Here is a 16,745-nt window from a genome sequence, read left to right as displayed (position 1 = left end):
ATTGTATAATACACAAATCATTCTAGAAATAAAACAATTAGTATGTTTTTCCTAAGTGTCGCTCTTCATATTTTTCACTCAGAAAATCGTGCAGATGATATCTATAAGGTCTGACCAACAAAAAAGCTTAAAGAACTTTGAAAATTTTATAGCTTCTACTGGGCGGATGTAGGTGTGCTCCCCGAGCACCCTATTATTCTGTCGTATCCACTGCCTGCACACATGTGACTAGTTTGTGCATCCATGTGCTTTTTCTCTGTAAGAGAGAGAGGTGTACCTGAGAAACCAAGAAAGCCATCAAAGGGTCTCTCTCTCTCTATCTCTCAAAGGGTCGCTCATTCTGAAAGATGATGAGGCCAATGATATTTCTCGATTCCGACCAATCTCAGTTATGAGTGCTCTCTATCGGATGTTTGCCAAAGTTTTGACGAATAGGCTGAAATCGGTGGCTAACCAGATTTTTTCAGACTCTCAGTTCGCCTTTATCCGTAATAAGAGGGTCCAGCACTCGTTCATCATAGCGTCCGAGGTGGTCCATTCCTTGCAGCATAGTGGTCAACCTTACTTTGTCCTTAAATTAGACTTTCATAAAGCTTTTGACTCTGTGCATTGACCATTCTTATTTCAAATGTTAGCAAATTTCGGTATTGGTCATCGTTTTTCTGGTTGGGTGAGAGAGCTGGTCTCAAATGCCCAGGCCATGTTAAATATCAATGGTATTAGAGGAGACTGGTTCAAGCTAGGGCGGGGTTTGCGGCAAGTGTGCCCCCTATCACCTTTGTTGTTTAATGCAGTTGCTGAGGGTCTTGTGGTCTTGCTTAAGCGGGCTATTGTATCGGGTTTCATTGATCCTTTGCAGGTTTCCGACTTCCCGGGTCATATTCTTACTTATGCTGATGATATGATCATTTTTGGTCGTGCAAATGTTCAACAGATGCTTAGGTTTAAGCTTATCATTCAGTTCTTTCTCTTCATGTCCGGGCTTTCCCTAAATGAGACCAAATGCTCATGTTCAATGTTAATGCTAATATGCTTTCAGCTGGAAAGAGAATTTTTAATTGCACTACTTCTGACTTGCCTATTATGTACCTTGGCTTGCCGTTACAAGTGAAGCCCCTCTCTTCAGCGGCTTGGGCTCCGACACTTCAAAAAGTGAAGCGTAAATTGCTTTCGTGGCAGTCATCTTATCTCTCTAGCGCTGGACGTCTAACCTTAGTTAGACATGTTCTTTCAACTATTCCAGAATTTTTCACGTCTCTGTTTGTGATGCCTGTGGGAGTAGAGAAGCAGCTGACACGCTTGCTGGCAGGCTGTCTATGGTCTGGGTGTAAACTCAAAGGTAAGCGTCACTTGATTGGTTGGCGTTCGGTGGTTCTACGTCGGCGTATGGGTGGTTTAGGCATTCCGGTGCCCAGACTGCGAAGCATTGTTCTTGTCGCCAAGCAATGTTGGTTGGCCCACCAACCGGATAACCCTTGTGCTAGTTTTCTTCTTGCTAAATATGGGGATCCAACTCTTATTCCGATTCGTTTGGGAACCCGAGGTTTGGCACTCTCGCACTTGCGTAAATCGTGGTTGAGGGCTTTAGCCTGCTTTAGAGACCATTTTGAGGTCTCCGGAAATTTTGGTCAGTGGTTGCAGTGGGCGTTGGCACCAAGCGGAGAGTTTCTCACCAAAAAAGTCTATAGATCGTTGCTATCGCCAGGGGCTGATTGGTTGCCCGAGGATGTGCTTTGGGCGAAGGGTCCTTCCCCCGTTCTCGAGTCCTGACTTGGTTAATTTTGCACGATAGGATCCAGACCCACAATAATTTAAAGAAGTGGGGCATTCAACTCCCGAGTTGGTGCGTGCTTTGTCAAGCTGCAGAAGAATCTACGTTTCACTTGTTCTGGTCTTGCCCAATTTTTATGGAAATCTTTAGTAGGACCTGGAGGCATCCGGAAGTATTTGTTAAGGAGGAGTCCTTTGCGCTAGATCTGATCTTGGGGCCGGTTTGTATTAGGCGCAGCAAGAGGTGGAGGTTCATCTGGCGGACGTGGTTGCTTACTTCTTGGTGGTTTGTTTGGATGGCGCGAAACGATGCTCATTTTCGTCATATTCGAGTTAACATTCAAAACCTGGTGCATAAAATCTTGGTAGATGTTTATGCGATCTTGCGTATGCATCTTAGTGATCTTCCACTCCCTTCTGTTGATGCTACCTATCCTTTGTCGCAATCTGGACAAGCGGCTCTGGCGTGAGCTCATTTTATATGTCTAATGTTCTTTTCTCTTGTGCTTTCTTTATTTGTTTTGGCTTTTGTTCTTGTTCAGTTCATGGGTTCAACATTTTGTTGATCTTCATGAGTGGTAATGTTGAATTACTTTCGGCTCTCTCTCTCTCTCTCTCTCTATATATATATATATATATATATAGTCACACAGGTAAGAGATGCACTTGTCTAGATTCGTGTACACGAAGTCCTGGTGAGATCAACTCTCAGTATTGCAAGCACCAAAATATGTTATATACAACCAAAATGAGAGGCTTGGCAAAGGGTAGTACCTTATTATATTGGAACCATTCAAAATAAGGTGGTGGGAAGATGTCCTCAATGTCTGATTTTCCACCGGCTGGAAAGATGCCATCAGGGAAGTCCTACGACAGGAATCCAACTTGGTTACTCAAAGCACACATGGACGTTTATTTCATGCCGACAGAGGCTCTCTTTCATAAGAAATAAGTCCTCTTTCTAAGAATGGATGAAACAAACATGTCCAGGAACAGGGGCTGAGACAGGATTTTAAACTAGGGTGGCCAAATACAAATTACTAACAATATGTTTCAAAAAAACCAAATCAAAAGCCTATGTTCTACAAGCATCATAAATTATTAGTTTATGCTAGTTGATAAAAAAAAAACTTAAATATTCTAACCGAAATCAAATCACACAATATTTATGAATTCATGTCTAATGGTAATTAGAAGAAAAAACACCAAAAACCCTAAAACTATAAACTAAACATTTTATATCATTTAAAAAAAATACTAATATTTGAATAGAATTCAGTAAAAGATGACTTCCCCTCAACTTCCATATACGTCTAAAAAAATCATACAAAAAGAAAGTGCAACATATTCAATCAAAAACTGAAAACACAAAATTTGACTGATTGCATCGTAAAATGTATTTGAAAACAGAAAAACAACATAATCAAGTAGAAATCCAGAAAATATAAATTTTTACCAAATTGAATGGTAAATGAACCACAGAAACATAGAAGAAGGGCATAAATGCAGTATAATCAAGTAGAAAACCAAAAAAATGTAAAATTATACAAATTGCATGTAAAATTAACTACAGAAACTCAGAAAAAGCAAGTGCATCATAATCAAGTATAAAACAGGGAAAACATAAAATTTTATCAATCACATCGTAAATTGAAAAAACTGAGAATAAACAAGTAATCGCCCCTATGGGTCGGGCACGAGTGGTGCCCACCCTGACCTGGGGCACTTCCCACCTACACTCTAGGTCAGGGTGGGCACTACCCACCCGCGAGTGCACTGGGTCGGGGTGGGCACTACCCGGGCACTGCCCACCTTGACTCATTAACCCTTCTATGCATGACTGCATAATAAATGCAAAAAAACAACTTTTCTGTCAAAATGCGTTCACACCTGTCTCATGGCTAATTTTTTTTTCTCCAAAGCAGCATTTTCAAAGGAAAAAGGTTTCCCTTGGGTGAAAGTGTAACAAACACCCTCTTAAGGGATGTTTGGCGTGAGAGAGATCCTTGGATTTGAGATTCAAGGATCTAAGAACCAACTCGGCATGTCCTAATGTGGACAGCTAGACTACTTAAAATTAGGGGTGTCAGCAGGTCGGGTTTACCCAGACCAAACCAGGTTGCGGTATGGTGACAAATAAGAAGAGCCAGGTTTAGACTCCGATTAATACATGGACCCAGGTATAGTTTGTGAAATTTTATACCAAACCCGAACCTGACCCGAATTCCAATTAAGACCCACAAGTTTCAATGTAAAAGTGATAAAAAGTACTACTTTACTGGGTATGGTCTGGGTCTGGTTCATGTAGTTCTTATCTGGTCTGGGTATGTATTTTTATAGTAGACCAGATTAGACCTGGGTCCAGACCCGATACCGTACCCAAAAATCTGGTCCAAGTCTGGTTCCACCAGGGTCCGAACCAAACTCGACCCGTTGACACCTCTACTTAAATTTGACATCCCACAGAAATTGAAGAGAGAGATACCAAACCCAGCCTGTTTGATAAATTGAGCGTACCTTCCACAATACAAGGAATTAAGATGGGGATGAGATCAGGTGATATTGAAAATCACCACCAATGGTGATTTTTTCAATATCCGCATGGTTGGTGCTACCAATTAATTTTTTTCAGACTCTTAGTTAAAAAAATTGGGGACAATCACCATGGTTGGTGCTGCTCAGCAAGCACCAGCCACGTCTGGAGGCACATCCATCTGGGCCCCACCCTAGTCCCAGCTGCTATGCCACACAGTGTGGCAAATATAGATCCGCTGCTTAGTGTGCATGGCATCCTTCCTTTAACACCAACACCTGATATGCCCTAGTAAATTAAAACTCTGAAAATTCTTCCTTTTATCCTTTTCTTTTGGTTTGTCTTAGGCATGTTATGGTCGGTGATCACCAAGATGAAAAATAAGAAAAAAAGGCCAGTGAATCTGGGTGTCCAGAACCGAGCCTTCGGAATGGGGCATGTGCAGTGCGCAACTCTATTGAGTGAAAAAAAAAACATCGAGTGTAGGAATGCACAGTGTGCGTTGGCTTAATTGGTGATGTGCGATGGTAACATGGCACGTGATAGGCAACAATATAGCCATTAGTGCATTGTTGTATGACGACATAGATGTAGAGTGTTGTTTGGTTAAGCAGTGCCAATGGATCAGAGGATGTTGCCTTTGGCAGATTTGGTTAAGAACCTCTCGGCTTGTAGGATGTTTTTCATGCGTAGCGGTTGGATGCACGGAGGTGAGTGTGGGTTAGGGCTATTTTCTCTAGGGATTACATTAGGTACTTTCAACCGAGTATGGTGACTCGGAACTAGGCGAGAGAATTTCTAGGCATCGACGAATGAGTCTAGGTGGTGTTCTTCGCTATTGTGTTCAATCATCAACTGATCTTCGGACTGGGGGCCGCAAGGTCTTGTTCCTTCATTGACGAGGTTTTGCTGTAACGTTTCTTATGGAGTCGCAATACGCTCTATGGCACACAAGGCTAAGACAAGTTTGTGCCATTTTTGGAAGTGATAGCTAGTATGAGACAACTATGCACAAAGTGGCATGGACTATATAGAATACACATTTGAAAATGCACTTAATCAGCTTTCGCTAGGCAACTGCTCACAAGGTGGTGCGCAGGGCCAATGAAAATGATTCAGCATATGGAAAGGTGTTAATATGTTGCCTTTGGCAGTTAGGCTGGTCAGATTGGACAGTTTGGTGCATCACGGGTTGCGAAGCATTCTATGCCTGTAACAAATTTGTTGCGAGTGAGCGATCTAAAGGCTTGCGGTGGTAAGGAAGGATCATTGCGCCGTAGTGGCCTATGAAAGAAATAGGCCCGTGACACTGGGTGTAAAACTAATTATTCCAAAATCATATTTCATCATTCTTGGCGATCCCAACTCAACAACACCTTTGTAGAATTGATAGCTATCATCTACCATATGTTACGCCTAATCTGAATGAGGTCACTTTTTATGTAGTGACATCGCTGTTGATGACCATCCATTTCTCGAGATAGACACTACACCCACTTCCAGAAAACCCAAGATGGGTGGCTGGCAAGTAGGTTGTTGCATGCCCACCATGCAGAGACACTGCATATAATGTGCCAAGGGTACCTTAATGGATGGATTCTCTTGAGAAAAGAAAATGACTACGTGCAAATAAAACACGTACCAATTCAAAATGTTGTAAAAGGGTAGGATCCCATCTGCTGATCTACTTCGGTAAGAATGCACCACTGGTTCTAAAACTGTGGAGGCAAAGAATCTTCATCTTCTTCTCAATTTTCTTCATTTTTTCTTCCTCCTCTGTAACTACTCCGAAGATTAGCATATTTAAGTGGCTATGCAAGCTCATCCGCCAGTCAAGTCATGACCTTCAACCACCAAGTTTATCCTTTTAGCCAAGCCTAGTATGATACTTGATCAACCTCACTTGGACCATTGCTATATCCAATTTAACCAAGTCAAGTTTGGTCACTTAATTTGAAACCAAAATTTTAGAGATTTTTTTTTAACTCCTTTTACATGATTTTCAAGAACAAAGTGAAAACTCTTTCTATGTTTGGTTCAAGCCTTGTGATCATGCATAAATTCTGCATTTTATACATATATTTTTATGCATGATCCATTGAAAAAATGCATTAAAAAACTCATTTTTATCAATGTTTTTGATAAATTACTTTGAAATTCAAAATAAAGATAAAATCACATATTTAAATCCTTCCCTGCATTTTTGAAGTGTTTTGATTAGTTTAGATTTTTTAGTTTGTAGTTTAATTGGTTTAGAAATTCCAACTAACATTTTCTATTTTATTTAGAAGTGTTTTTTTTTAAACACGTTTTTAGAATATTTGAAACTTAGTTGGACCTTTTAGGATTTTTAGTTTTAACCTAAATTTGTAATATAAAAACCTCTTTTTCAACATACGGGGGGGGGGTCTTTTCCTCTAGAGAAAAATGGAACCTCTGTCTTCCTCCCTCTCTTCTCTTCTCCCATTTCGATCTTGGTCAGTTCTCTCTCGTTTCGTCTTTCCCTCTTTGTTTCATCTTACTTCTAACTCTTGCTTTCGCCAGCTTCTTCTTATCCCCATCGTCGGAGGCATGTGCAGCTCAAGGGAAAGCTCACATTTTTTTCTCAACCCCTCCATCGGAGGTAAACTGTGATATTTGCTTCTTCTCCCTCTGTCTCTTTATTTGTTTTGCATTTAGATTAGATTTAGGTTGTTTTATTGCATGCATCTGAAAACTTTCTAGCATTATATATAGTATATTTTATTTTCATTAATCTTGTTTCATTTAGAATAGTTGTTTCATGAATCACATTTTCTGCATATTAGATTAGGCATTAGTTGCATCCATTTAACCATATTTTAGAGTTGCATATAGCGTAGATTATTTTTTGCAACATTGTCACATGTAGAATAGCGTAATAGTAGTGAATATTTTATTTCTTTTTATTACATAAGATAGGTTGCTTTATTTTTTTTAGAATGCATAGTGTTGTAGTATCATATGCGTGAAATCAACAATCAGCCCCGTCATTGTTGACAGATCCAATGACTATTGGATTGATCCGAGTAGACCGATTGGATTCCAATCACGCTTGAATTGATCCAACATCTCCTTGAGTGCAGACTGAGTGAACCCTGCAGACCACACACTTTTGCATGATTAGTAGAGTCTATGTAAATAAAAGGCCAGATCTGATCTTTGTTTAGCTGCAAATTGATTAGGAGATTCATTAAACAACATGGATATCTGCATGACTTTTAAAACACGCACACCAGTATTGATTGCAGATCATGTTTTTATCTATCTTGTTGATTTGTATAATCAATAAATTCAGATCAAAGTTGGAGGCTCGAGTTTACAGAAGTCAGCACAATTATGTTTTAGAAATTTTTAATGCTGGATATATTTTTTCTAGCCGATTGTCAATTGATCATGCAGATTGTGTGTTTTCAAGCAATTCATGCACTACCATATGTGAACAATTCATGTTAATTAAATTTCTAAGCAACAATACATGGTAGCTAGTTAGTTTCTTTTAGAATTTAATTTGTTATTGTAGCATCGGTAGATCAGTCGTATTTTATTGTCTTACATTATATGTTAGTTACTTTGTTTTAATGATTTACATAGTTAGTAATTAAGTTAATAGTTCATAATCAGTTAGTATAGATCAGATTGGTTACATTTGTTTCAAGTAGTTAGCTAATTAGAGTTTGTTTTAATTTGATTTGCAACTTAGTTAGATTCAGTTACGTTGCTAAATTAGTTAGTTTCTTTTAGTTCACATTTTTTTAAACTTAGAATTATTAATTTGTGTTAGTTTATCTTATGCCCAGTTAAATTAGTACTGTTCACATTTTTTGTGTTTTATAATTAGCTTGTTAAGTAGTTGTTTGATTATTCCAAGTTATTGGATTGTTAAAATTTGGTTGGTTTACATTTATGTTTTTCTTGTTTTAATTTAGTTAGTTTGTTTTAGTTATTTCAAGATTAGTTAGCTTCTTTATTATTTCAAGTTAGTTAGTTTGTTATTTAATTGTTACTTAGTTGTTGCATGTTAGTTAGAGTTTGTTATATTCTTGTTTCGTGGTTTGAAAGTAACTAACCATAGATTTTGGTATAGTTCTTTGCTGGTTTTGTTTTGTTTTTGTATTTTTGCTTTGCAGGAAAGCGGTTATGCATGCGATAGACCCATAAAAGTACCCCTAAAGAGCCCTCTGAGGTCCTCTAAAGGTCCCTAAAAGGACTCTCAAAAGAGCCCTTATCAAGTGAGCAACAAGTACAAGAGCCTAAAGATCAAATGCAAGCAACTCTAGGGTTCACGTGAAGCAGTGAAGATCTATAGAGCTCAAGCAACTGAAGACCCCTTTTCGTTTCTTTTAGCTTAGGTTTATTCATTTTTTAATTTGGGTTTGTAATAAGGCCATTTATTATTTTTTTTAGTCCTCTGCAAGCGGATAACTCATTGTAATAGTTAGTTACTTTTATTTATTTATTTTTAAGGCAATAAAGCTTGCAAATTGTGTGAAATACAAATTTTTTCTCCATTCTCTGAGTTCGACCCAAATCTCACCCTTGTGTGAGTCGGTTTTTATTATTTGGTATCTGGCTTTCACAAAACATTTTTCTCAAAAATATCTCTTTAAAAATCTATTTCATAAAACTTACACCACCTTGGGCGGGTTATATTTTTCAATACATACATGTAAGACTAAAATAAATGAATCGAACCATCATTAATATTAAATAAATCGAATACTAGTATCAAACATTATCATACTTTATATAACTTAATAAAATAATAAAATAATAAAATAATAAAATATCAAGTCCTTTCAATAGCCTAAAGAATTGTGAACCTCTTGGTGCCATCCCGAGCCTCCTGTCATCACCCTCCAGCCTTCTCATTACCTAAAATATTAAAAGTAGAACCATAAGCCCACAACCTCAATAGGTAACACCAAAACACGTGAACACAAATATATTCCAATCACAAAAATAAGCATTGACACATTTTCAAATAACATCTAAATTATGCAATATAGCATATCAGAAATAAGCATAATTTACAATTTCACAATCAATCAAGCTTACATTCATATTTTCAAAGCAAATATGCTACAATGCAACATGCCAATGAAATAATAATTTATGAACAAATTAAAATATTCTAATGATTTCATTCTTGATCTTTTGTTTCTCTTTTCTTGTCCTGAAGATATACTTTCAGGTTCTTAACTCTGATTCAACCAATCCAAATGAGGGGTTTATTGTGCCATGTATTTTATTAACCTCATTGAATTAAAGAATTTGTGACCTCCCTCGGAGGTTTCACTGGAGTGATTTGTGATCGAGAGAATCTTTCAATAGTCTAGAATGAAATTGATTCTTACTCTACAAAGATTCTAGATATACCACTAAGGACACCAGGTAGTTTGCCCCCCATACGACTAAAGACTGGAGACCAAGGTTGACGTCATTGCCCTCTAAAAACCAACAATGGTCAACCAGTCGTGTGTACCACCACTCTCTCTAAAGTTGTCCTAGGTCCACTCCTTTTAAAGTGGATCAGGTCTGAATGAGTAATGTGTGTTATTTAATTATCAAGCTCATCAATTAAATTTTATGTACTCACAACACACACAATGAGCTCACAAGCTCAATCTTCACACCAAAGATTCCACACCACAATTCTATTCTAACTCATTCAAACAGCCCATAGTTCATACCTTGAGCACTGTTTCCATGAAGCAATTATGTGATTATGTGCATGGATAAATCTTTTATTTTCTTTGTGCATTATAGGCACCCATAGGTTCCACTGAACTCAAACACTCACCCGAGCCACACATGTTCATATTACACATCATTATCACTGTATCATATGCCACATGCATACATAAAAGTTGCACACACATGTAATCATGATAATGCTTCAACAAGCAACCAACATGTGTAACCAATTATTTTACATTGATCATGCCTTATGATGCATAATGTTCATTAACATGCTTATTGTATAGATGATTATAAATAAAAAATAACATAGAATATATTCAGTTTACAGAAATATCAGACCAAATTCTAATATAAGTATTCATAATCATGCTGTATAAAGTAAAACACAACTAGGCACCAACACATGCCATACTGTGCAGTTCAAATCCTTACTAACCCAATTTTAAAAAACTCACCAAAAATCAAAGAGACTGAATTTCACTCCCAAAATTTAACTGGGATTGCCCCAATATCTCAGGAGCACAGACTAAGAAACAGAACGTTAAAATTAGTTGCAATAAAATAAAATAAAAAATCTGGGACTGAACCATGTTTAGGAAAAATATAAGACAGATCATGTCAACTGTTGAAATTCATCCCAGATTGAAGAATTTTTCAAGACTTACAGAAAAATCTTTTGACAAAACCTTTTTTACAAGATCTCTTTATGCATGTTAACTTTCACTTATATATTTTTTAATTTATTTTTATTAGATTTGATTGGGTTTTTAGAACTTTTAAAATCTCTGGTCAGAACAGTTCTGCTGACAGGGAAGAAAACTTGTACTCTGTAGCAATTGATGTTTCAGCCTCAAAACTGTCTCAAATAGAAGAAAATAAGATTTTAAATTCAAGCTTGAATGTATAGAACACTTCAGTAAATTTTTTTATTTATTGACTTTGTTTTCTCAAATATATTGATTTTTTTTCTAAAACTAGTCGGAACCCAAAACGAAGACAGAATAATTAACCAATATTCAAACTCATGCAAGATCCTTTAAACAAGAATAAGAAAAATGTTATAATCCATTCAATCATGATTTTCAATGCTCCAAACATATTTAGAGCATCATATAACACATCTTTGATCATATTTATGTTAAATTTGCTAAAACATTAACATCCAAGAATTATAAAACCTTCATAAAATATCTCAACTACAATTTCAAGTATTCAAGAATCACAAGAAACCTTGAACAACATGAAATCAAGGTTTATTCATACAATAATGTGTTTAATCATGCTAAATATAAAATAAACTACCATGTATGCTAAGATCAACTATCTTTATCATAAAACATTAAAACCCTAAAATATTTTTGTCAAGACCTTTTTCAAAAATGATTTTGCATATAAGAACATGGATTCAATCATATATTAAATTTTGAGAACTATTAGAACTTATATTTTATTAATGTAATCTAATATTAACATCTTAATCATGTTGGAACAATTAAGATCTAACAAATAACAAGAAAACAAGTTTTCATAAATCATTTTTCATATTGAAAGCCTAAAAATAGTTTCGTTTTGAAAACAATTTTTCTTTTTTATTTCATGGTGACATGGATCTACCAAAACATGTTCTCTAAATTGAAAATCAATACTAGAGAGGTGTTTTAAGGTCTGATCCTCATTAGTTCAGATATGAAAATCGTCCCTATGCATATCTCATGCATTTGGATAGACATGTGTCTGTGCGATTGATGTACCTACCTTAATCAGGTTCTCAAATATAATATGACCTTTGTCTGCCATCTTCAAACCTTGGAAGAGCTTTAATGGTTGTTGAAAGAGCTCCAAGAAGAAGTACGAAGAAGATGAAACGTGAAAGAAGAAGAAGTGTAAGAAGATTGAGAGAGAGATAGGCTTATAAAGCCACCATAAGGGGTCATCCCCCCTATGGGTCTCTCTAAAAGGTTACATGAGATAGAACTCTATCTCTTCTAACCTCTATAGGTGGGCCCCACTAGGTGGATCGACCCACCTAGAAGCCTCTCCTAAAGACTTCTAACAATAAACAAAATCCTCTTTTAAAAGAATTCAAATAATCTTTGAACTCTTTAGAGTCCTACTAAAGTTAATACTTTATCTAAGTCAACTAATGTGGGTCCACTAGAGGGGGATGTCTCACCCTCTCTAAAACCCTAATTAGTTTAAATTAATTAATTTATTAATTAGATATCCTTTTAGAAAAGCAAAGTGGGTCCCACCTAGGTGGCGCCTCACTTGGGTTCAGATCCAACTGGATCACAACTCCTTATCCAAATCTAAATTCACTTGGGTTGGATCCAGGAACTAAATAAGAATCAAAATCCAAAGCTTAAATTAAAGATCCATATCCAAACATGAGATCCAAATAGATATTGGATCCAAAACTTAGGTTTGGATCTTAACATAACTTATTCAGGATCCATAAACCTTGAATCACCCCTGAACGCTACTGGGCTGGGTGTGACCCCGTGTACCTCTTTTGAAACTTGGTTTGAATCCTAAACGCAACCCAATCAACTTAGAACAAACAAATTTAGAGTATATATGATCTAAGTTGAAAAACTTAAAATAGAGGCTGGTCAATATTAAAAATTATATTTTTTTAAACCAACCAAAATCCAAAATCGCCGAAATCTTGAATTTAGCTTGAATTAAAAAGTTAAACTGAATCAAAATCTCGTGTTACACTTGATGTTCAGGTGCTATCTATACTCTATCACTCTTATTTTGGTGCTACAATAGTTGAAGACGTTAGTGGCATTTAAAGTATCTTTTCAACAAACGGGGCAAAAGAATAGCAGCGTATTTATCGTGTTTTCTATGACAAAAACTTGATAAATACGTGAGATATCTGATTGTAATGGTATATTAAATATCGTGATTTTTTCAGTATTATCTCGTGTTTGGAATTTATTGCGATATTTTTGCAAGAATCTCAAAATGTTACTATGTTTCTGACTCCATAGATGTGTTCGGTATGGTGAGGTTGATAGAAATCAACACCTGCGTCGTGGTGATTTAAGAGGGGGGTTTCAATCATCCCCTATGTCATCCTCCGTCTTCATACCCTGCAAAATTGTTTTGATCAAATCTGACCTTATAGGTTGATTTATCATGGTCGACTTAATAATAATGAACCTTTGAATCATATTTTTTTTATATAATCGTTTTGTAATATGATCAAATCTGCAAAATTGTTTTGGAATATGATTTTTTTATTTCACAAATTTTGTATTTTTTCAACCATTACATTGATTTTTGAACCACCAAAAAATACGGCACATCTATGAAATCCGATTTTATTAAATTAAAATAACTTGCATCAATGAAATCCCAATGAAGGCTATGGAGACTTAACCTGAATAGAGATGAACCGATTTGTAGACTTGATCGTTTATATTCCATCACCACGTACGTCACATCTCACTTGATAGGGGTGTACGTGGAACACTCGCTCTCACATATCTCATGGTTTCACCCTATATTTCATCACCACCGCACATCTCACGTGACGTGTGGTGGGGATTGAATATTAAAACATTTTGGGATCATGTTTAGCCAGTCGACGCCTGATCACGTATACTCCATCACCACCGCACATCTCATGTAGGTGTATGTGGACCCCACTATCTCACGGTTTCACGTTACATTCCATCACCACCGCACATCTCATGGAGGTGTACGTGGGACCCCACTCACATATCTCAGGGTTTCACGTTATATTTCATCCCCACCGCACATCTTACGTGATGGAGAGGTGCGTGTGGGCCTGCACAACTGTCCTCACGGTTCCCAAGTGAGATGTGCGGTTGGGATTGAATATTAGCTTATGTTCTACGCTGCCTACTTGTTGGTGGGATCCAGGGATTTCGATTTCTACCCGCTAATAACAGAACCATTTGAAACTGAAGCAGAAAGAGAAAGAAAGCGAGAAGGCATCAACATCAATATATACCATCCTCAATTACAGAGCAGAACTCTGAAACTCTGTTACATCGCCATCAGCATTCTTTCCACACCATGCAATTAAAGAAGTAAAGCATCAGTAGTGTTGAAAAGGCAACGAACCTTCCCCATTTTTCAAGAGTCGAGAACTAAGACTTCCATTTCTATTCACATCACTTCAGAAACATCCAAAACATATACAGCAAAAAAGCCATACGCCGAAACGAGAAAGAAAAAAACCCAAACTAGATGAGAGGAGCAAAGAGGTCGAAAATACGATCAAGGATCCCATCGAAATCTTGAACGTCCAACCCTAAGATGAGACATAAACCTTCACAACAAGTTGCGTCTGTAGACCAAGAACAGACTCAGACGGAGATCTCGATGGACTTGACGTCGGGCTATTTGACCTCCTCCTCCTTAGGGACGGTCACCGTGAGTACGCCGTTCTCCATGGCCGCCCTCACCTGGTCCACCTTGGCGTTCTCCGGCAGCAGGAACCGGCGGAGGAACTTGCCGCGGTTGCGCTCGACGCAGTGCCAGAGGTCGTTCTTCTCCTCGACCTCTTTGCTCCTCTCCCCGCTGATCTGAAGCACGCGCCCTCCCTCGATGTCGACCTTCACCTCCTCCTTCTTGAGGCCGGGGAGGTCGGCCTTGAAGACGTGGGCGTCGGGCGTCTCCTTCCAATCGATCAGAGTGCCGACGTAGGCGGAGTTCTCGCCGGCGCCGGCGAGGGAGGGAGTGGCGAAGGGATCGCAGACGTCGAGAGAGGAGTCGAACACGTTGCTGCGTCTCCCAAAGAAGCTCGGAATGATCGACATTCTTTCTCTATACCTCTTCTTCTTCAGAAAGCAAGAACGGAACGGGAGAGAAATGTAGGTTGGTGGATTGCAAAACTCTTTTTTAGCGTGGATTTCTTTCTTTCTTTCTTTCTTGGGTTGAAGACGACGACATGGGCCTTGGTTTTTATACAGAGAGGGAGGAAAGAGGTCTCCAGAACGTTCTCGATAAGTGAGATATTTTTCTGATTTTCTGTCCTTTACATTTTTTGTTTATTCAGATTTTTTTTTTATCGGGTGCAGTGTTATAGGATATTCCACGTCGGAGAAGGATGGAGGGCTTTCCAGAAGGCAGCGCGCCTTCGCATTGTTTTTTTTTTTTTTTTGATATTTTGAAAGGCAAGCTAATGTTAGGCAGACCTTTACCAGTTATACAAGTATACCACTGGGTTTTGAACCCGCAACTTTCGAACACAAGGTGACGTCCACTAGCTGCACCTCCCATATAAGCTTTTGATATATATTTTTTTAAGGCAAGCTGGAGTTAGGCAGACCCTACCAGTTATTATTCAACGTACCACCACAAAAAGACTTGCATTGACAGCTTCTGCCAAGTTGCCAACCGCAGAGCTCTCCTGTCAGGACCAGTAACTTAGTCATGCTGGCTTTGCCTGCACCAAGAGAGTCACCAAGCCTTGGTGTTGTGTAAGACTCTGATTCGAGAAACTGGTACAGGACCCAAGACAGACATGTCTACAAAAGTTATAACGGCAATTTATCGTCTAGATTTTTTGTGAGAAAGTTTTTACTTGTGTTTTTAATATTCTTAAAAATAAATAAACTAAAATTTAAAAGATATGAAAAAAATAAAATTTTTAGAAAATGGCACATTTTCTATGGTCTTCTTCCAAATTTAAACCTCTAAATTAGATCATTTAAAGCTTTTAATTTCCAAGCTGATTTTAAGAAACCATTTCCGTCATTATCAGCGCTTTAAGTGGATTCGGGCATGCTCCAACTCCCCCAAGCTTGAGGCTGTCGGATTCACCCCGATCAACACCAATTCCTTCAAATTCTGACAATTCCTCACCAACCCGACCAGACCCACATCGCCCATCTTGTTCATCCTCCACTCGTCTAGCCTCACCCGCATGAGCCCCCTTCAACCGGCCGCCAATCCGGCGATCCCCAAATCGGTGCATTCTGGCATCTTGATAAGATGAATCGATTCGAGGCTCGCACACCTCGCCATGGCCAAGAGGCCGTGATCACTGACGAAGGATTGCTTGAGGTGGAGCTGAACCAACCTGTGAGCACAAACCATAGCTTTGTCTAAGATCTAGTCCCAATCATCGAATCAATGGACGATGGTGAGGAACTCCAATTGGGTGGGGCCGACGATGAGGGGAGCGAAGGCGTTAGCTAAAAGTATTTTTGATAAGAATATATCTAACAAAACGTTAGATAGAGGTGGTACAGGCGATAAAGCTACATGTGTGGATACATTTGTGGACAAAGAACGCAAAATGAAAGGAGATCAAGAAAGATTACCTCAAATGAAGAAGACAGTTATGGACAAGATCGACAATTGCAAGATTATGATATGGTCGGATCAGTTGAAAATTGATTGACCTTATCATATTGCTCAACATGAGAATCCTAAAGAGAGGAGGATCGTACTTACCACGATTTGTGATTTCTTATCTCAAAACCCAAGGGAAAGAAATTCCACATTTGATTCCTCATCTTTTGGTTTGGCATATTTGCCTTGTATTTATATGTGTATATTTGCCTCTTATCAAATAACAAGTATGCTTCTCTTAGCCATGTACGTAGGATTTTCAAATCCGAACCACATATATCTTGTGTCTTGTTCTTTCACTTTTATTTTATTTTCTTTTTATGGTATCAAAGTCATACTTCTCCCATTTCTATGGCTTCACCTGCATTTCAGCCGTTGATAT

The 16,745-nt window shown here is 38.0% G+C and overlaps 1 protein-coding gene across 1 annotated transcript; it reads right to left on the bottom strand.

The window, feature by feature from the left end:
* Positions 1–14,276: 14,276 nt before the first annotated feature.
* LOC149826874 (18.2 kDa class I heat shock protein-like) lies at positions 14,277–14,915 on the bottom strand. Its single transcript, XM_090020154.1, has one exon. It carries the CDS (start codon positions 14,821–14,823, stop codon positions 14,404–14,406), a length of 420 nt encoding a protein of 139 aa, XP_089876280.1. The 5' UTR covers positions 14,824–14,915; the 3' UTR covers positions 14,277–14,403.
* Between the last annotated feature and the right edge of the window lie 1,830 nt (positions 14,916–16,745).

Source organism: Nuphar pumila, chromosome 10, assembly GCF_984573655.1.
Source record: "Nuphar pumila chromosome 10, dmNupPumi1.hap1.1, whole genome shotgun sequence".
Classification (NCBI taxonomy): Eukaryota; Viridiplantae; Streptophyta; class Magnoliopsida; order Nymphaeales; family Nymphaeaceae; genus Nuphar; species Nuphar pumila.
This window is presented reverse-complemented; position numbering and strand designations above follow the sequence as displayed.